This window comes from Coregonus lavaretus, assembly GCF_964263955.1.
Source record: "Coregonus lavaretus genome assembly, chromosome: 18".
NCBI lineage: Eukaryota > Metazoa > Chordata > Actinopteri > Salmoniformes > Salmonidae > Coregonus > Coregonus lavaretus.
This window is the reverse complement of record NC_140005.1, coordinates 25,197,379-25,219,987: the sequence shown is the minus strand read 5'-3', so window position 1 is coordinate 25,219,987 and position 22,609 is coordinate 25,197,379. Positions and strand designations below refer to the sequence as shown.

At 42.4% G+C, this 22,609-nt stretch overlaps 2 protein-coding genes across 2 annotated transcripts in view; both read right to left on the bottom strand.

Moving 5' to 3' along the window:
* Positions 1 to 12,558, bottom strand: part of LOC311145803 (fibroblast growth factor receptor-like 1) — a 57,758-nt gene extending 45,200 nt beyond the window's left edge. The window contains exons 1-2 of the mRNA XM_084182114.1: positions 12,221 to 12,558; positions 11,372 to 11,468 (exon numbers count right to left, since the gene is read on the bottom strand). Of these exons, the coding sequence (XP_084038240.1) occupies positions 11,372 to 11,456 (85 nt within the window). The 5' untranslated portion in view covers positions 11,457 to 11,468; positions 12,221 to 12,558. The remainder of the gene's footprint in view (positions 1 to 11,371; positions 11,469 to 12,220) is intronic.
* Positions 12,559 to 15,651: 3,093 nt separating this feature from the next.
* The window catches only part of LOC311145745 (lateral signaling target protein 2 homolog), a gene marked incomplete at both ends in the record, with an annotated part of 52,576 nt that continues 45,618 nt past the window's right edge, over positions 15,652 to 22,609 (bottom strand). Inside the window, 4 exons of the mRNA XM_084182031.1 lie at positions 15,652 to 15,783; positions 15,885 to 15,988; positions 16,105 to 16,209; positions 16,345 to 16,455. Of these exons, the coding sequence (XP_084038157.1) occupies positions 15,652 to 15,783; positions 15,885 to 15,988; positions 16,105 to 16,209; positions 16,345 to 16,455 (452 nt within the window). The remainder of the gene's footprint in view (positions 15,784 to 15,884; positions 15,989 to 16,104; positions 16,210 to 16,344; positions 16,456 to 22,609) is intronic.

Here is a 22,609-nt window from a genome sequence, read left to right as displayed (position 1 = left end):
ATTGCCATACGTTGTTGTTGTTGTACTGAATATCTGTAATGTAACAGAGAGCACATTTGTGTATGGGCATTGGTTTGCTGCTCATCTGAGTGTGTGTAAAGGCCTTGTCTGTCATGTAGCTTTATCGCACTCCATTAGGCCATGGCATGGTGCACATACAGGAGCAGAGTGTGTGCTTAGGGGCACTAATCAGGAGAGAGGGAAGGAGAGAGCGGAAGGGAGGGGGATAAGGGCAAGAGATGGGTAAAGATAGGAAGGGAATGGAGGGCAGTGAGATATAGGGTCACAGAGGGGGTGTTAAAGAGGGAGAGAGAGAAAGGAAGAGAAAGTTAGAAAGAGAGGAGTAGGGTGAAGGTTAAAGAAAGAGAGGAGTAGGGTGAAGGTTAAAGAAAGAGAGGAGTAGGGTGAAGGTTAAAGAAAGAGAGAGGTTGATTTAGAGAGTGGCAGAGAGCAGAGGCTAAGATCTGTGGGTCCCTTATGGGCCCCGTGTAGCTCAGTTGGTAGAGCATGGCGCTTGCAACGCCAGGGTTGTGGGTTCGATTCCCACGGGGGGCCAGTATGAAAATGTATGCACTCACTAACTGTAAGTCGCTATGGATAAGAGCGTCTGCTAAATGACTAAAGTGTAAATGTAAATGGCAGTGAGGCCTCCTTTAGCACACAGCTTGTAGGCATTCGGTAGAGGAGATTTGGAGGGAGTGAAGGGGATTAGGAGAGTCCAGGCGGCAGTAACCAGGAATCTCAACAATCTTACACCCTGCTCCCTGCACCCTACCCTGGACTGATCTGGACTCAGCCTGGACTGGTCTGGGCATATGACACAATAAAACCTAAAAACCTCTGATCTCTCGCTCCTCTTGCTTGTATGGGGGGACAGTAGAGGGAATATGTGCACCTGTTTCTTGCTATCCTTATCATACGATTGAAGAGAAGCAAAGCACACACAGTTTTGGAGGTCATTTGCACGTCAGTCTGTCTACCTCATATACTGTACCACAGTGGGTTAAAGATTAAACCACTCACTAGATTAGGGTTTAACTAATACTCCTTCCTCCTCAGAAATCAGTCTGCCTGCTCTCTTCCCTTCGCTAGCTGCAGGGGTTTGTATTCGCTGGTGCTTCATGGGCCATGACAGTCAACAGTGAGGGTGTCTCTGTCTGTGTACTCTACCACTCCTTGCACCCCCCTCCTCCTCCTCTGCATTCCAATGTGGATCTCAAGCATGGCCAACACTATTTAATCTGCAGTCAACTGATTGGGCCTGTTGGTTAGGTCATAGTCCTCCTGCTTTATCAACAAGTCAACTTCCGGAGAGCCATATAGAGTTAAAGATCAGTATATATACTAGAAGACTACAAGTTCACTGGCCACTAAGCACTAGGCCTGTCTAGTAAACAAGGCTGATTTCACTAAGACATGCTGTCATCAGCGGCACCTGCAGTGTGTGTCTGAGTCTGTATCAGAGGTCAGAGGGAAGACAGAGAGGGGTGGGAGAGGAAGAACGGGGGGGAGACAGAGACGAGACAGAGGGAGATGGTGAAGGGGAGCGAGACAGACAGAGGGGGTGGGGGAGTTGGCAGCCATGGGGCCTTTTGACAATCCAGGAATATTGTCTGGAATCAATCTGTCATTGTGGAGTTGTTGCGCCTGTCATTACCAGGAGGTACCCGACCTTTCACAGTGACAATTTGTTCCCCGCTTTACCGGTTCACCTTACAAGTCCGACCCAAAAAGGTCACTCCGCTCTATCCATCTCTGTTTGCCAGTCTGTATGTCTCTCTCTCTCTCTTTATTCGCTCTGTCTCCTTCATTCACCAACCTCACACATGGAGTCACACAGTCCCTTTACCAAAGTGACCTGCAGACATACATTTGCAAAGTGAATGTGCTACGCGAAACAGTAGCTAACTTAGATATACTGTCCAGACGGACACAGAAAACACACACCAGTACAACAAAGTCAGCTAATGGTAAATTTAAGCCTGGAAGGAATCCTTCAAAATATCATTGAATCTCCATGTGTATGCTAGTCCCCCTTCCCCCACCCCAAGTGCATCCTGGCGCAAAGCTGGAGCCAGAGCCCAAACTCACATCCCTGTGCATGAGGAAATCAAATCAGTTTCACTGCAGGGTGCAGAACTCCAGACTGGGGCAGCAGTAGCCTAACTATAAAATATGACAGATCATACTTTCAGCTTCTGAACCATTTTCACTCTCCTGTCCCCAGTCTCCTTAAATCTTCAAGTTAAAGTGGGACATATTTTTCCATTCATCGTAAACCATTAATCTATGGCTTTGGATCTGTGGGTCCCTTATGTATATAAAGTTCACGTAAAAAAGGGTTCCTTACTTTTGGATCCTGAAAGTGATGATCGATGTTGAAAATAAAGAATGTCAACCCAATTACAGCAGTAGGGTTCCACTCCCACAGTCTCCACCATCAGAACTCAATTTCTGACATACTACAACAACATTCCCCAATTCCCAAAGGCTATCCTACACAATGCCTATTGCGTTTGACATACAGTGCATTCAGAATAGAACTTACGAATTCTATAAAATAATTCCCAAAGAAAAACAGTGAGAATTCTGAGTGAAAAGGCAGAAAGTCATGTGGGGTCTCATTGATGCCCATCAGGGGGGGGGGGGGGGGGGCAGAGGGGGATGTTGATCAGAGCAGGGGGTTATGGTGGTGGCTGTGGAGGCCTCGTTATCCCAGCCATCCCTTGGCTCTGCTTTCTTCAGACCCAGCCAGGCAGCGCTGTTGCCACCATAACTTTCAATCAACCTTTTAACTGCAGAACAAAACGCATGGAAAGGGAGGCAGGGGAGAGGTTGGAGGGGGGAAGGAGTCAGTACTGCTGTTGATTTCCAATGAATACCTCAGAGAGGAGAGAAACATTTGCAACAGATATGCCAGTGATTTGAAATTCTGATAACTGATGATAGGAGAAAATAAAACATCAACTAAAGGTTGTGGCAAGCTCAACATACAAGAGTACAAGATGAGCAAGATACTGTTTAAAACATCCCCTTATTCTATCATAGAGCACAATGCGCATTTTACTTGCCTAAAGAAAGGGAGAAAGTAAATGGGCATGGAAGGGGGGGAAAGAGAGGGAGGGTTGGAGCGCTGACATCTTCCTTGTGTATAGCTGCATATAGACCCAGGCCTCAGCATAAATCCACACGCTAACATCTACAGGAAAACAAGACTGACAGTCTCCTGTTGAGCAGTGAGAGGAGTGGGCTTCAGATTCTCAACGTTTCATTTATTAAGTGACTGAGAGAACAGCTGTGAAGCACAGAGGGGTGGGGGGGTCTCGGCTGCTCTCCGCTGCTCGAAAGAAAAGAGAAAATATAGAGGAGAGGAGAGAGGAGGGGGCCAGAGAGGCTGAGAAAGAAGAGGTTGCGTAAGATAAACACTTCCCACTGCGTAGTTGAAATGTTCTTGTAAGGTCACTTGTAAGGGTCCAACAGGGCGGCCCCTAAGCCCCACCTCCGGGCTCCGTCCCAACGACTACGGCCCATCTCTCTGTCCAAGAGTGTAACACAGCAGCCCTGCCCTCCAGAGCTACAGGGATATATGCAGCTGGAGCTTGGACCTCTTATTGTTTGTTATAGTGATACTATGACATTACATAACAGCTTGGAGACAGGTGGGGTGCAGGATTTAAAGGTGCAATATGCAGAAATCGCTCTGCCATTTCTTGGATGCTAAAATTCTAATAGTTTGCCTATTTTCAGTTTGTGAGACATTAAAAAAAGCAGTCATTGTGTAAAGTATAATTTTACCATCTAATCCGCTGTGAAATATATTTTCCATAAACACATTTTTTTTTCTCCAGCTGTTTGAAGCTGGCATACAAAACCTAAAGTGAAAGACTAAAAAACTAAACTTTAGAACGGGAATCATAGAAATAGCGCACATAGAACGCTTCATAGACTTTCTTTCAATGAGAATGACAGATCTATAACTCACATATCGATGTGCATTTGGTCAGGTTGCCCAAAAAGGTACATATTGCAGCTTTAAGATATCCCTCAATAGTTCCAATATTTAATCTAATGTATTGTATATTGTTCATCTCAAACAATAAAACCAAAAACACATGCAGGTGATTACCATTTGAATGATGACATGTCAATCAGACCAGCTCTCTGGCCCATTGTAAAGGATTCTATGAGATCCTTGTGGGTTAAGTAGGGCACCATTAATCCATGTGTCTGTCTATCACCCCATTTACTCAGAGGGGACACAGCCACCCGGAGCCAACTGGCCAAACAAACTCATGATCGCAGTAGGCCTACATAGACAAAACTTCATATGACTGGCAGATTATAAACAATCCTATTCACACTTTATTCTCCCCCTTTCCATACAGCTGAGCATGACAACAGTGAATGGAAGCAGACAATGTGTAAATAGTTGAGATTCCATCAGAATGCTAATTTGAGTGCCCATTAGGCTCAGTCAAAGATGGCAGTGTTGCTCACACAGATTATGGCCCACTAAAGTAGAGAACAATTGACCTCCATTATGGCTACTTATCACAGCTTTCCTCATCACCACGTACAGCCCCTTCCTTTCTCTCCTCTCTTTGGGGTGAAGTCTGACACCTTCCTCTTTCAGGTCCCTTCCTAGACTTCCTCTCCCTTCCATAGATTTGCCAGGAGCAGCAGTGTGTGGCGGTAGTAATGATAGATGCAGGTGTATTTGTTATTGTAGTAATCGTAGACACAGTAGACACAGAGCAATTGCCCCATGCTTAATAAAACACACACACATACAGTGCCTTCGGAAAGTATTCAGACCCCTTGACTTTTTCCACATTTTGTTAGGTTACAGCCTTATTCTAAAATTGATTAAATAGTCCCCCCCCTCCCCCATCATCAATCTACACACAATACCCCATAATAACAAAGCAAAAACAGATTTCTATAAATTTTTGCTAAGTTATTAAAAATAAACAACTGAACATTTACATAAGTATTCAGACCATTTACTCAGTACTTGGTTGAAGCACCTTCAGCAGTGATTACAGCCTCGAGTCTTCTTGGGTATAACGCTACAAGCTTGGCACACCTGTATTTGGGGAGTTTCTCCCATTCTTCTCTGCAGATCCTCTCAAGCTCTGTCAGGTTGGATGGGGAGCGTTGCTGCACAGCTATTTTCAGGTCTCTCCAGAGATGTTCGATCAGGTTTAAGTCTGGGCTCTGGCTGGGCCACTCAAGGACATTCAGAGACTTGTCCTGAAGCCACTCCTGCGTTGTCTTGGCTGTGTGCTTAGGGTCATTGTCCTGTTGGAAGGTGAACCTTCGCCCCAGTCTGAGGTCCTGAGCGCTCTGTAGCAGGTTTTCATCAAGGATCTTTCTGTACTTTACTCCATTCATCTTTCTCTCGATCCTGACTAGTCTCCCAGTCCCTGCCGCTGAAAAACATCCCCACAGCATGATGCTGCCAGGTGACGCTTGGCATTCAGGCCAAAGAGTTCAATCTTGGTTTCATCAGACCAGAGAATCTTGTTTCTCATGATCTGAGAGTCCTTTAGGTGCCTTTTGGCAAACTCCAAGCGGGCTGTCGTGCCTTTTACTGAGGAGTGGCTTCCATCTAGCCACTCTACCATAAAGGCCTGATTGGTGGAGTGCTACAGAGATGGTTGTCCTTCTGGAAGGTTCTCCAATCTCCACAGAGGAACTCTAGAGCTCTGTCAGAGTGACCATTGGGTTCTTGGTCACCTCCCTGACCAAAGCCCTTCTTCACCGATTGATCAGTTTGGCCGGGCGGCCAGCTCTAGCAAGAGTCTTGGTGGTTCCAAACTTCTTCCATTTAAGAATGATGGAGACCACTGTGTTCTGGTGGACCTTCAACGCTGCAGAAATGTTTTGGTACCCTTCCCCACATCTGTGCCTCGACACAATCCTGTCTCTGAGCTCTACGGATATTTTCTTCGACCTCATGACTTGGTTTTTGCTCTGACATGCACTGTCAACTGTGGGACCTTATATAGACAGGTGTGTGCCTTTCCAAATAATGTCCAATCAATTTAATTTACCACAGGTGGACTCCAATCAAGTTGTAGAAACATCTCAAGGATGATCAATGGAAACAGGATGCACCTGAGCTCAATTTCGTGGGTCTGAATACTTATGTAAATAAATAACCCATTTTTGTTTTAAATTTGTAATACATTTGCAAACATTTCTAATAACCTGTTTTCGCTTTGTCATTATGGGGTATTGTGTGTAGAGTAAAAAAAAAAAAAAAAAAATCCATTTTAGAATAAGGCTGTAACGTAACAAAATGTGGAAAAAGTCAAGGGGTCTGAATACTTTCCGAAGGTTACTGTACGTATACACACACTTATACACAAACCCCTGAGTGTAGCTCCCTCTCATAACTCCTCCTCACGCACCTCTAAATCGCAGACCCTCAGTAAAACAAGTCCTTGGTTTGCAGTACACTCTAATAGACGGCAAATCGCCCCAGTCTACAGGGATGAAGAGTGTTTTAAATGAATTACTGCTGCCATGTCCAACCGGGGGGACCAGTGCATATAATAATCCACCCATTGTTCTCTGCAAATGGACCCAGACTCAGTAAATAGGGGCTATTGGGGAGCTGAGAGAGGGTGGGTGGGAGTAAAGGTCAGCTCCATGCCTTGTTTTAACGACAGCACATTAACTTAATTCACTTCCTCTGGCTTTACACTGGTAATAAACGGGAGGAAATGCAGAGAGAAGGACTGGGAGAGAGAGAAGGGAGACATGTGTAAAGGGGATGGTGAGAGAGCAGTGGTTGTTGTTTGGTCATAAATTGGCTTGGGGAAGCATAGCAGCCCGCAGAGTTCAGAGGTGGCATGTCAATCAGTCGGACACCACTGAGTTGTGTGTGTCTGTGGGTGTTGGTGGTTTTATGATGAATACGCTCTTTTTCAGTTCTGGTACTTCATTGGCGAATCTGATAGTAAGATAACATTGATTTTGTTTGTCATTTCTAAATCAAGTGTTTTCAGAGGGGACTACTCAAACACATGGCAAAGATTTTACAGTACTGCCTAGACCTCCCCCCTCTCTCTCACCTCTGTCCATTCTCCCTCTGTTTCTCCAGCTGTGTCATTACCTTCTTACTATTTGGGCCATATTTAAAAAATAAGAGGAGTTTGGAGTATTTGGTTACTGGGAAACTAGTCTCATTACGGAAATGGAAAACTGTCTGGGAGCCAAATGGCCTTATGATTTTAAAGGCCCATGGCATACAATTTATCTCATAGTACCTTGTTATAAAACCATGATGTCACTCTTCCATAAAATGTATATTTTCCAAAACACTTGCAGAGCAGAGCAGTTAGTATGCTCTAAATTTCTCCCGATGGCTAAGGAGGTGTAGATGAGTAAACATTTGTCTGATGTTAAAAACTTTAATGTCAAGATAATATGCTACTTGTGACATGTCGATACAGTATACTGACTCAAAAATCACAGGCCTCTCCTACAAAGAAATACACACTTTGTAAATTCTGTTTCCAAAAAGAGACAGGTAATCATTTCAGAGTATGTGTGTGTGTTGGTACAGTGGGGGGGGGGGGGGGGGGGAGTATTTAGTCAGCCACCAATTGTGCAAGTTCTCCCACTTAAAAAGATGAGATAGGCCTGTAATTTTCATCATAGGTACACGTCAACTATGACAGACAAATTGAGAAGAAAAAAAATCCAGAAAATCACATTGTAGGATTTTTTATGAATTTATTTGCAAATTATGGTGGAAAATAAGTATTTGGTCACCTACAAACAAGCAAGATTTCTGGCTCTCACAGACCTGTAACTTCTTCTTTAAGAGGCTCCTCTGTCCTCCACTCGTTACCTGTATTAATGGCACCTGTTTGAACTTGTTAGCAGTATAAAAGACACCTGTCCACAACCTCAAACAATCACACTCCAAACTCCACTATGGCCAAGACCAAAGAGCTGTCAAAGGACACCAGAAACAAAATTGTAGACCTGCACCAGGCTGGGAAGACTGAATCTGCAATAGGTAAGCAGCTTGGTTTGAAGAAATCAACTGTGGGAGCAATTATTAGGAAATGGAAGACATACAAGACCACTGATAATCTCCCTCGATCTGGGGCTCCACGCAAGATCTCACCCTGTGGGGTCAAAATGATCACAAGAACGGTGAGCAAAAATCCCAGAACCACACGGGGGGACCTAGTGAATGACCTGCAAAGCCTACCATCAGTAACACACTACGCCGCCAGGGACTCAAATCCTGCAGTGCCAGACGTGTCCCCCTGCTTAAGCCAGTACATGTCCTATGGTCAGATGAAACCAAAATATAACTTTTTGGTAAAAACTCAACTCGTCGTGTTTGGAGGACAAAGAATGCTGAGTTGCATCCAAAGAACACCATACCTACTGTGAAGCATGGGGGTGGAAACATCATGCTTTGGGGCTGTTTTTCTGCAAAGGGACCAGGACGACTGATCCGTGTAAAGGAAAGAATGAATGGGGCCATGTATCGTGAGATTTTGAGTGAAAACCTCCTTCCATCAGCAAGGGCATTGAAGATGAAACGTGGCTGGGTCTTTCAGCATGACAATGATCCCAAACACACCGCCCGGGCAACGAAGGAGTGGCTTCGTAAGAAGCATTTCAAGGTCCTGGAGTGGCCTAGCCAGTCTCCAGATCTCAACCCCATAGAAAATCTTTGGAGGGAGTTGAAAGTCTGTGTTGCCCAGCGACAGCCCCAAAACATCACTGCTCTAGAGGAGATCTGCATGGAGGAATGGGCCAAAATACCAGCAACAGTGTGTGAAAACCTTGTGAAGACTTACAGAAAACGTTTGACCTGTGTCATTGCCAACAAAGGGTATATAACAAAGTATTGAGAAACTTTTGTTATTGACCAAATACTTTTTTTCCACCATAATTTGCAAATAAATTCATTAAAAATCCTACAATGTGATTTTCTGGATTTTATTTCTCATTTTGTCTGTCATAGTTGAAGTGTACCTATGATGAAAATTACAGGCCTCTCTCATCTTTTTAAGTGGGAGAACTTGCACAATTGGTGGCTGACTAAATACTTTTTTTCCCCACTGTAAGTACTAGGGACACCCTGTATTCTCTCATTCTCACCGAGCAGGCCTGCAGAACACACAGCAGGTCCATATGTCCCGGCTGCTGCTGCATTCCACAGTTACTATACCACAGTGGTCCCCAGTCCTGTCACCACATTAGAAGCTCTGCTGGGACACATCACTGAGCACCTCCTACAGCTGCTGGGGGGAACATGAGGGGAGGGGGTAGGGGGTGTCCAAGGGGGTTCAAGGAATCAGTCCTGAGCAAGTTTCATGAATCAGAGCACAATGGAGGACTGGGCCTGGCTTGCGTAGTGAGATAAATGACCAGATATTGCATGGTGACTGACAGCAGCAAGATCATTATCACTCTGTCCTTTAAGTTGAACTTAACCCAAGTTTAAAATGTAAAAGTACAGAAGGTGATCATATAATTACCAGATGAAACCACTAAACACTTCCAATATGTTATTTTGACTTCACACGTAACTCAAAAGGATAGTCTCCTTCATAATTTCATTTGCATTTGTCAATGATGCTATCATAGCCTGTTAACTTTTACAGGGACAGTTTTACAGCCAAGACAGTCTCTACAAAACCACATCTGTAATCAAAACCATTTATTTCATAGGATATCAAACAGTGAAGTTGTTACTCTGGGATCACATTGTGTCATAACTGGGAGCTTGCTGTGACATCATTCCATCTAAGGGATTATCCAGTAGACTACGGGCACTTTTCTATCAACTTCTGGAGACTTCATTTCACCCTGCAGTCCTGTATACCTGACAATTAAAATAATCCTATAAAAGCCCAATAGATGATTTAATTTAACTAAATTATTTCATTTAATTAACTAAATTACATATTCCAATTTGGCCACTTAAAACTGAGCATATTTCAGAGAGGAGCATTACTAAATATTTTTTCTGGGACTGTTTGCCAACAGTAAATATTTGTATCTGTTTTGGACCCATCTACAATCACTTTCAGAAATAAAGTATGAAAAACAGACTACATATTCCTATTTTTTTATGTGATAAAATCAGTGCAGGCCACCGTACATACAGATTAGGATGTCTCGTTTTTCTCTCTGCAGTCTGTTTCCCCTGTTGGTTTTCTCCTTCCTTTGACATCTGTACATCTGTAAACAGATATAATTTCCTGTCTAATCTTATTTAACCTCCACGTCTTGTTTATTTTTGCTTTATCTGCGTCGTGAAGGCTCGTCTGTCCTGCTGTGAATGAGGCATTGTCTGCAGGCCCACAGATGTAATCTGCCCACATCCAAATCACCAGCGGCCCTCACAGGCCCCCACCTGCCCCGTATTGCAATGCCCTGTTAGCCACATGTAGGTAGTACTTTTGAGATGCCACTTCCAGTTGCTGCCATACTGAGTTTAAGAATGAGGAGAGAGGCGTGGAACAGGATGTCTGGTTTCCCACAGCGAGAGGCTGGAGAACACGCTAAAAGTTTGTGTGAAAGCTTCAAAGCTGTCAAATTGAAAAGGTGATTTATTTTATTTTGCGACATTTGACTTTCAAACTCTACTGAGCTGTTCTGGATATTTTCAGCCATTGATGACAGGTGATATTGTGGAAACTATACGCATAATTATACTATGCGTTCTGCATTTGTCTAACATCCTCAATCAATGCAGGCAATTTTCTGACCCTGAATCAAAGCAATAGCACTGGTCATGGTCATACACACGCATACACACACACAGAGAGACGTGATGCTGAGACAGTACGGTCCCTGGACCAACCCCGGGAGAGCTGGACTCTTTCCCTGACTTTCCCTGTTCTTTCACCCTGGGAAGCTGATGGATGTGTTTGTTTGGCTTAGCTGTGGTGAATGTACACACAGTCACACACACACATATGGCCTTGACTGAAAAGATCACATGGGGGGGGGGCTTTCTCTCTACTTCCCCACTGTTGATTTTGGGTTCTGTTTAGAGTTTTTTCTACTTTTTCCACTCTCTTACTTCTCAGTGTGAAGAAGTTAGAGCCAACTGAGATTTTCTTAATGTAAACAAAAAGCAACAGCAGTCAACCTAACTTAGACTAACCAATTTATCTGCTAATATTTCACTAAAACGATTGGACACTACTGTGTAGGTAAGAAAGCAAGAATGAAACCCACTGGGCACTGGTGTCAATTCAACTTGTATTCCACATTGGTTCAACGTAATTGTATTGAAATGATGTGGAAACAACATTGATTCAACCAGTGTGAAGTTAAGTTACGTTAATGAAAATAAATATCCTAAAGATGTATTACTCACCCCTTGCACAGTCAGACAACAGAATGGACTCAACGATGAGCAGCATGATCTTGAGGACTCCCATCCTGACCTTAGACAACTTCATGTTCCCCCAATTCTAAAAGACATATGGTCAAAAAAATAATAACACTCAGGCCTTCCAGATTCTGTAACTGCACACTGCAGAACTCACATCCACCTCCAGGGAAAAGCAGTTTGCCTCATTAGATGATATGGCAAAGCTACAGCATATGCTCTGCTTTGAATTTCCATATGTCCTTCAAGTCAGACACACAGTTATGTGTCATGGCTGTTGTCTTTTGCCATAGTGGAACTGAAATGCATGAGGCTTTCTCTTATAAATGAAAATGCATAGAGCAGATACACACATTTCTAATAAAATAAATAATCATGGGCTGGATCGATAAAATAACATATCTAGCCTTTGTGTTAGTATATTTATCTATTATTTTCAATAAATATCTGTGGTCAATATGGTGCACTCATTTAAATTATACTGCTCTCACAGATTGCCCCCTCTGAAAAATAGTACAAGTAAAATGAATATTTCTTATCTGAAACACAGCTGTATTATATTGTATAATTGTCACCATATGCGTTCATGAATTACTGTCTATAACATTCTACCATAGTCCATACATAGCCTATCTAAAAATTCCACATCATGGCAAATTAATTTAATAGTAATTACATGCATATACCTGTAAGCAATCAATTATTAATAATACGTAGCCATGTCTTATTTTACCATTAAATGTAAAAAATATTTATATGAACTATTGCGAACAATATAATCGTATGAACAAGGTCATATGCAGTGCACAACAATGTTAATTCTGAATTACATACCTGAAGTTTAAAGTAAATGAAGTTAACCTCGTATCAGCCTCTTCACAGAAAACGGGTAACCCATTCTCATAGAAGTCCGCACAGTCTCCATTTATTTATTAGTGGCCGATTTCATCGACCGCTCTCTAACACCACTAGAATGATCGCTGACTGCCTGTAGATCGGTCTATGAAATGGAAAAGCTGAAATCAGACGAAGCATACAATCAAATGAGTCCATTAATCACACATGGGTATCCATTAAAATGTTGCATTAACTTCGACAAACTGGAAATATTAGATCGTTTTTAAAGTCGGTATCCAACTGGTGTTTACAGTGGACTCTACTTCACATCCACTACCATAATTACGGAGTGCAGAGAGTTGGCCATCCCAGCTCTCAACTTTTGACCAATCACATACTAGGGCTGGGTAAATCAAAATTAACTCTTTCTTTCTCACTATCATAATCCAATAGCCTAGATCACACGAGTAATTTATTAAAATGGTATATGCCTCAATTTAAATTGCCAAGAGTCACCCCTGTAACAGATCAAGGATACGTTTTTCCTACCCAAATCCTGACCTTGACCATTAGGGGGAAAAATACTACACCGACCTTAGATCGGTATTTAAAGGCAACTTTATCCTACCCCCAGAAGAACAGACAGTAGACCCATCATACTGGTCATAGTGTGTCTAATAAGATCTACATATGTTTTCAGCAATGCTTATCACATCCCCTGAAGAATAATTGTAAACATGTAATTGTTAGGGGTGATTTACATTAATGTACTATGGATAACAGACTGAAGAAAAAGCTGCATGTATCAGTCAGATACAAGCCAATGCTGTATCAAATGAATAGGTGCTGCCACCCAGTGGGACTGGGATGCATCTCACCTGGGAACGTGACAAGAGGCCAAGAGGCAGGGAAGCATTTGACTGGCTACCCATCCACATCGCTCCGGCCAAATGGCGTTTGTAGGGTTCGCACTAGTTTCCACAGCCATATATCATAGAAATTCATGAAACAAACATGTACTTTTTTGGTCTTAATTTAAGGTTAGGGTTAGGCATAAGGTTAGCAGTGTTGTTAAGGTTAAGGTTGAGATTAGGTTTAAAATCAGATTTTAAGAATATAAATGGTAGAAATAGGCGGAAGCATGCTCAAATGACATGAAATCCCTTTGGATCACGTTCTGAGTGATTGATGCTATGTACACCCAAGAGTCAAGACCATGTCAATGATGAGTTTACATAAATGTCACAACTGCCTGAGAGAATGTGATGAACATGCATGCATAGTAGTACAACACAGAAATTAGGGTAAATACTTATTCAAAGGAAAAAGTCATTTAATTTTAATTTACATGACATTTAAAACGAAATAACTTGTTTCAAAGTTTTTCCAAATGTTTCACATGGCTCTTAGTATTGAAATATGCTAGCCTTTACAAAATAAGAACAAGCTCTGAAGTAATAGGATATGCAGTCCTTGAATTACTGCACCATAATGAAAAAGTTGTAGTAGATTTATAGATTGACATAACTTCATTTTGTTTATAAAATAAAAATGATGTAATCTTAAAAGTGTCTTTATATTTTCCTCAATACAAATAAAACATGTAGAAGTAGTGAGTGATCTAGACAAGATAAAGCCTGAGAATTAGCTTTATAAATCAGGGCAGATTTGATATAACTGGTGCGGCCTTGAAGCGTAGAAGGCCATGGTTGTTTGAGCCAGTTATGTCAGATTGGCCATTCCTCTATCTACATCAACTCTAACTCATTCTCCATTGTAACCCAGATGGTGAAGCTTCCCCTCCACATCAGAAATGACTAGAGGGAGAAGGACGAAATCATGATGTAACAGTAGAAGTGGTTATCTACTGGGAATAGTAGCACTTTGTGCAGAGAGGTATGGCGACAATATATAACCAGGTAAGGATGAACAAAACAGTCTAGTTTAAATTTAAACAACTTACTATCTGTAACATATTCTAACTGATTTCACTACAGATCACATATGTTTCTGCAACAACAGCAGCAGCTGGCATGTAACCTAGATCATGATAATGTACACCAATGACCTCAGTGTAGTCGGAGAGGTTTGTCTCTGTTCTAGTGAATCTTGTCTAGAAGAGTGTGCTATTAGTGTGACCACTGGGAGTTAAAATATACTTAAGATAAATGTGTTTGGCAACAATATACACAGAGGGGGAAAAAACTATATTGCACAATCAGGAGGAAACCAAGCTGCCTTGACCAACTGATGGGAGACAGGCCTCAAAAACCTCTAAATAGTGGGTGATATGCACTCCATGATTCTAACAATCACATAATATAGGTGCTGATGCGTGGTAGAAGGTTAAAGTCTCTCTCCACTAGAGGGCATTAAATGCCTGAGAGAGTGACTGATGTGACCATGTCAATCTCAGATGTTGAGGAGTTACAGGTTAAAAATGGGATGGGTAGGAAATGAGATAAAGCATTACAATTTAAATCCATGTTGTGACTGTAAGAGCAATGGGCACAGCCCACATTGTTATAAAAGGCCAGCTAATCTTTTGTGTCCTTTGAGACACAGTCGATAAAATCAAAATCCCATGTCATGAAATTATATCACAAATTAATTGCTGTTAAAAGCATCGCCAAATAAGCCACATTTATGTGGGAGGAATCGATACATAAAATCTCTTTTTAAATTTTTTTGCTTCGCTGATAGGTAGCCTGATGAGGATTGCTTTTCCCTCCTCATCCTTACAGCATCAGTAATTACATGACAAACTAAAATTAAAACCTTTAGAGCCATTGCGGCCAAACAAGCGAAATCAGTTGTGCGGAGATCATCATCCCTATCAACATAATTATCCTTATTTACATGTTTATTATGACTTACATTCTTTAAAGTAATCGGAGCCCTGTGAGAGCTCTGGCACAAGTGTGGGAAGCCCGCTAAAGCATAGGACATGATGTCAGAAGGCCTTTTTTATACACAAGCAATAAAACAGCTGCCAACAGCCCCAGAAGCTGTTCCTAAAGCACTGGACTGGTCCGGAGTAGCCTGTTCAAAACCCTATTTCCAGTTTTTTATTTTCTTCCTTCTTCCTCTGCCTCTATAGATAGGCAGACAGGCATCAGTGAGTCAGAGGAGGAGGACAGCATAGCATTAGGCCCTTTGGTTCCCTTTCAGGCAGCAGCAGTATCTCAAAAACAACAGAAAGGGTCTAATCATAGTTTATGTGCCTCCACATCTGACCTCGTTCCATCTCTCTGCTCTCTCATCCATGTCCTCCTTATTCCAAAGCCTTGCCTTGCTGTGCAGTGTGATGAAGATGATTGATAAGGTTGCTCTGTGTATTGGGGATTTAATTTGAATATAGCCTCATATCCCCTGGGTATGCTCCTGTAGAGGGAGGGAGGTGGGGGAATCTGTTGGTACAGCAGGGGTCAGATGCCAGTCTTGTCGCTGTAGAACGGTGTGACGTGGAACATGTAGCAGTGTGTACACACCCTGACGGCCTTCACCTGGCCATACCGCGGTAACGGGGCTGAGTGGGAGGAGCAGCGAGAGCAGAAGATCTAAAATGACACATAGAACAAACAAGGTATATTTGATTGTTATTCATTTATTTGATGTAGTATAGACAATTCTAAAGATCTGTTCAGGCATTCTTTGTTACCTTGCCACAGCTCCTACAGTGGTGCTTCCTGCGGATGACGGTGAAGGGGGCCTTACAGGCGATGCAGGAGTCACATTCCTCATCAGGAACCCAGTCTGGGGGATCTACAGGGAAAAAGCAGGGGCACATTAATAGTGGTGCTTGTTTATTTGTGTGTCACACTGCGTGCATGCATGTCATGTGTGTATGTGTTTTTTAAGGAGAAAAGGGAGGTGCTGACCTTCGAACTGTCCCTCCAGGGCCTTGGCTGCCAGCTCCGAGGAGGAGATGGTCTCCTGACAGAGAGAACAGTCCTCCAGCACAGCACTGCGCAGCCCTGGACATGCTGCGCCACACAGAGCACAGCCATGTCATTACAATTAACATTACCATGAGCATCACAGACAAACACACTGGGAGAACTACACTAAGACACCTGATGTAAAGACAAAAAACCTGAACAGAAGTATCTGTTCCTCACCCTTCTGTTTGTCATTGTCCCCCTGCTCAGAGGTAGCCATGACTTCAAACAGTGTCTTCAGGATGCTCCGAAGGTCTGCGGCATAGTTTGTCTGCAGCTGGTCAGCAACGCCTGGAGGTCAAGGGGTCAAGAGGAACCAATGAGATTATTATTCATGGCGAAAGCTCGTCTTACTGGGGTCCGACACATAACGAAAAATACAATACTGACAAAATACTTTACAATTCACATGCATTTCAAAACATGAACATGTAGTGTGTGTGTACATCTATCAGTTACAAATACATGTCAGTACATACACAGAAGTAGGTCACATGGGGGAGAGGCGTTGTGCCGTGAGGTTTATTTGTTTTTTAAACCCGGTTTGCTGTTCACTTGCGCTATATGAGATGAGTTCCATGCAATCATGTCTCTGTATAATACTGTACGTTTCCTTGAATTTGACCTGGGGACTCTAAAGACCCCAGGTGGCATGTCTGGTGGGGTAAGTGTGTATGTCAGTGCTGTGTGTAAGTTACTATGCAAACAATTAGGAATTTCTAACACATTAATGTTTCTTATAAAAACAAGAATTGATGCAGTCAGTCGTTCCCCAGCTCTTAGCCAAGAGAGACTGGCATGCATAGCATTGATATTAGCCCTCTGATTACAATGAAGAGCAAGACATGCCACTCTGTTCTGGGCCAGCTGCAGCTTAACTAGGTACTTCTTTGCAGCACTTGACCATATGACTGGACAATAATCAAGATAAGATAAAACTACAGCCTGCAGGACTTGCTTTGTGGAATGTGGTGTCAAAAAAGCAGAGCATCTCTTTATTACGGACAGACCTCTCCCCATCTTTACAACCATTGAATCAATATGTTTTGATCATGACAGTTTACAATCTAAGGTAACTTCAAGTAATTTAGTCTCCTCAACTTGCGCAACAGCCACACCATTCATTTCCAGATTCAGCTGAGGTCTAGAACTTAAACGACTTGTACCATATACAATGCTCTTAATTTTAGAGATGTTCAGGACCAGTTTATTACTGGCCACCCATTCTAAAACTGACTTCAACTCTTTGTTTAGGGTTGCAGTAATTTCACTAGCTGTGGTTGCTGACGCGTATAGGGTTGAACCATCATACATGGACATATAGGCTTTGTTTAATGCCAGTGGTAGGTCATTGGTAAAAATAGAAAAGAGTAGAAGAGAGCTGCCCTGCGATACATCACACTTTATATGTTTAACATTAGAGACATTTCCATTAAAGAAAACCCTCTGTGTTCTATTAGATAGATAGCTCTGAATCCACGATATAGCAGAGGTTAAAAAGCCATAACACATACGTTTATTTCAACAACAGGTTATGGTCAATAACATCAAAGGCTGCACTAAAATCTACTAGTACAGTTCCCATAATCTTCTTATTATAAAAGTTTTTCAACCAATCAGTCATTTGTGTCAGTGCAGTACATGTTGAGTGCCCTTCTCTATAAGCATGCTGAGAGTCTGTTGTTAATTCGTTTACAGAGAAAAAGCTGTTTTTGGTAAAACACAATTTTCTCCAACAGTTTGCTAAGAGATGGCAGCAAGCTGATAGGGTCGGCTGTTAGAACCAGTAAAGGCCGCTTTACCATTCTTGGATAGCGAAATGACTTTTGCTTCCCTCCAGGCCTGAGGACAAACGCTTTCCTCTAGGCTCAGATTAAAGATATGACATATTGGAGTGGCTATAGAGTCAGCTACCATCCTCAGTAGCTTTCCATCTAAGTTGTCAATGCCAGGAGGTTTGTCATTATTGATCTATAATTTTTTCCACCTCTCCCACACTAACTTTACAAAATTCAAACTTACAATGCTTTTCTTTCATTTTTTATTTTTATGCATGAATAGGATGCCCCACTGTTCGTTGTTGGCATTTCCTGCCTAAATTTGCCCACTTTGCCATTGAACTAATCATTAAAATAATTGGCAACATCAAATGGTTTTGTGATGAATAAGCCATCTGATTTGATGACAGATGGAGTTGAATTTGTCTTACTGCCCATCATTTCATTTAAAGTACTCAAAAGTTTTTTTCACATCATTCTTTATATTATTGGCCTTGGCTTCATAATACCGTTTCTTCTTCTTTTTGTTGAGTTTAGTCACATAAGTCAGCCAGTCAGATGTGCAGCCAGACTTATTAGCCACTCATTTTGCCCCATCTCTTTCAACCATACAGTTTTTCAATTCTTCAATCAATCCATGGAGCCTTAACAGTTCTAACAGTCCGTTTCTTAACAGGTGCATGTTTATCAATAATTAGAACAAGCAATTTCATAAATTAATCAAGTGCAGCATCTGGATGCTCCAATCACATCAGACCAACAAAAATATATATAATCCACATAAGAGTCACAGAAAAATATTTTTGATGATCTCTTATACAGTATTTTAGGACCAGCTTTTGTAACCTGGGTTTTCCTGGATATAACCACTATATTGTGATCACTGCATCCACTGGGTACGGATACAGCTTTAGAACAAAGTTCTACAGTATTAGTAAAAATGTGATCAATACATGTGGATGATATAACTCATGTAGCGTTTGTAAACACCCTGATAGGTTAATTAATAACCTGAACCAGATTAGTAATCTTGAGCGGACAGCTTGATGAGCGGACAAGCTTGATGAAAACCAGTCAATATTCAGATCCCCAAGAAAGTAGACCTTTCGGTTTACAGCATATACACTATTAAGCATTGCACAGACATTATCTAGATACTGACTGTTAGCACTTGGTGGCCTATAGCTACACCGTAAAATAATAGGCTTTAGATGACAGGTGAACCTGCAACCACAACGTTTTAATAACACTTGACATAAGATCTTGTCTAAGCATTACAGGGATATGGTTTTTAATATATACAGCAACACCTCCCCCATAGGCATTCCTGTCTCTTCTGTAGATGTTATATCCTTGTATTGCTACCGCTGTATCATAAAAGGAATTATATAAGTGAGATGGCTAATATATGAATGTTATCTGATGTTAAGTTATTGATTTCATGAACCTTATTTCTAAGGCTACACACACGCAGAGTGTACAAAACATTAGGAACACCTTCCTAATATTGAGTTGCACCCCCTTTTGCATTGGGGCATGGACTCTACAAGGTGTCGAAAGCATTCCACAGGGATCCTTATTTAACCTGTCTTCTTCCCTTCATTTACACTGATTGAAGTGGATTTAACAGGTGACATCAATAAGGGATCATAGCTTTCGCCTGGATTCACCAGGTCAGTCTATGTCATGGAAAGAGCAGGTGTTCCTAATGTTTTGTACACTCAGTGAATATTAATATGGGCTATTTTTAGCCCTTTCCTGGTTAGCTTATCAGAGATCGACATAATATGGAAAAGAACAAACAAAGCAAAAAATTCATAAAAAGAATAATTCAGCAGTCCAATCAATCAGTTGGTGTGTGTAAGTGTGTGTGTGTGTGCTTGGGGGTTGAAGCTACGAACCTACAGGCTCTCATCCCTTCCAGGCTTTTGGGAGGGAGGGTGGACAATGAGACTGTCATAGCGGATGTAAGCAATGTCCCCACACGCTTTGGCAGCTTTCATGGCTGGGATAAGTTCTTTCCTCTTCTGGCGCACAGCTTCAGGATAGTCCTCGTTGAGGAAGATGTACGTTCCTCTCAAGTTTGTCCTGAGACTCCGTCCAGGTCTCGTGTGGAGATTCTGCAATTCCGTCCACAACAATGTTGTTCCGCCTTGAATGTCCCTCGAGATAATCAGATTACTCCATCATTGTTATCATGGATTCACATACAGAACTGATGTCCTCTCTCAATGCCTTACAGATTGCTGTCATCTTGCCATTATCCTGTTTAAACTCATCGAGCTGACACTAGGAGAACTGCTAACTGTTCTTCAGGTCCTGGACCTCTTTGGTCAGATCGTCCATTCTTTTATTAGTTGACTCCACCAGTATTTGGACACAACACTTGAAGCTATTTTGTTGTTGTTGTGAGAACTGCTTGTAGAACAATTTTTGTTAGTTTTTAAAGATCCTTCACCTGTGATAGAGAGACACCACTGCCCTCAACGGTACTCCCACCGGCTTTGGTCTTTGTCATGGTAGTAACGTAGGCTACTCTGTTACTCCTCTCAGTTCCAGACAGGGCAGGTCGCAAGGCAGATGAAAACAGCAGGGATTCAAACAGTCACACTACCGGGACAATCCGTCGTCCTAGCCGAAAGGGCTGTGGGCTGTGTACAAGCTGCTAAGAAAACCTGGCTAGCTTGATAGCTAGCTAACTAACGTTTCTTAGACGCTAGGCTAGCGTCTGCGCCAACGAGGGAACAATGAGCTACTTCTCTGGAGCAAAATAGACCTGCTATTTTTCCATGTAATACATTGAACGTCCTACACCTTAATGTGATGGTGAATAAATAAGTCCATTAATTCATAGTTATTTTGCAAAAGAAAGCCACGAGAAAGATACACGTTTCCATGCATGCCACCGGAACTGGAGGCATGCAAGCTAGGCATAAAGAGGATACCGTGCAACTGTGGTGCAACTGTGGTGCATATGATAAGAGCAAAGCCAAGTAGGCTAGTGCATTGTGGAATACAGTGTAAAGCCATTGGAGTTGAGTGTAGTACATATTGGTAAAGTAATAAAAGTACATTTTCATTTTATTTCAGAGTCAAAGCATTAATAACAAAAGTAACAAAAACATGAGCAACATATAGACTGATTTACCCCATCAAACCACAGCTATGCCCTTGGAGAGAGAGTAATATACTTGCACAGATAGAGCCATGCCCTCAGAGAGACCGAGTGGCGCAGCGGTCTAAGGCACTGTATCTCAGTGCTAGAGGCATCACTACAGACCCTGGTTTGATTCCAGGCTGTATCACAATCCGGCCGTGATTGGGAGTCTCATATGGCGGTGCACAATTGGCCCAGCATCGTCCAGGTTTGGCCGGGGTAGAATAAGAATTTGTTCTTAACTGACCTTGTTAAATAAAAATAAAAAGAGCGAGAGAGAGACCACCAACTGTTCTAGGACCTCTATTGTTTTCTCTATATATACACAACCTCTTGGTGATGTCATTCAGAAACACAATGTCAACTTTCACTGCTATGTAAATGACACACAGCTGTACATTTCGATGAAACATGGTGAAACCCCATAATTGCCTACCCTGGAAGCCTGTGTTCCAGTCATAAGGAAGTGAATGGCGGCAAATGTTTCACTTTTAAACTCAGACAAAACAGAGATGTTGGTTCTAGGTCCCACGAAACAAAGAGATCTGCTGTCAGATTTGAAAATGAATCTCGATGGTTGTACAGTCATCTCAAATAAAACTGTGAAGGACCTCAGCGTTACTCTGGACCCTGATCTCTCCTACAACGTACATATAAAAAATATTTCAAGAGCAGCTTCGTATGTTATCTTCGTGACATTGCACAAATCAGAAACGTCCAAATTTGATGCAGAAAAGCTAATCCATGCTTTTGTCACTTCAAGATTAGACTACTGCAATGCTCTACTCTCCGGTTACCCGGATACGGCACTAAATAAACTTCAGCTAGTCCTAAATACGGCTGCTAGAATCTTGACTAGAACCCCCCAAAAATATAATAATACTCCAGTGCTAGCCTCCCTACACTGGCTTCCTGTTAAGGTTAGGGATGATTTCAAGACTTTACTACTAACCATTACATGGAATTGCTCCTACCCATCTCGCCGATTTGGTTCTGCCGTACATACCTACACGTACGCTACAGTTACAAGACACAGGCCTCTTTATTGTTCCTAGAATTTCTAAGCAAACAGCTAGTCTCAACCTTTAAGTCTTTACTGAAGACTCATCTCTCAGAAAAGTCACACTTCTGCTGTTGAAGACTCATCTCTTCAGTAGGTCCTATGATTGAGTGTAGTCTGGCCCAGGGGTGCGAAGGCGAATGGCAAGGCACTGGAGTGACGAACCACCCTTGCTGTCTCTGCCTGGCCAGATCCCCCATCTCCACTGCGTTTCTCTGCCTTTGACCCTATTACGGGGTCTGAGTCACTGGCTTGCTCACACTCTTTCATCCTTCCTGTCCTCTGGCTCGTGTGGTGGGGAGATATACTCGGCCTTGTCTCAAGGTAGTAAGTTAGTGGTCTGCTGATATCCCTAGTGGTGTGGGGGCTGTGCTTTGCCAAAGTGGGTGGGATTAACCCTGTCCGGGGGTAACTTTGGACGGGGCCACAGTGTCCCCCAACCCACCCTGT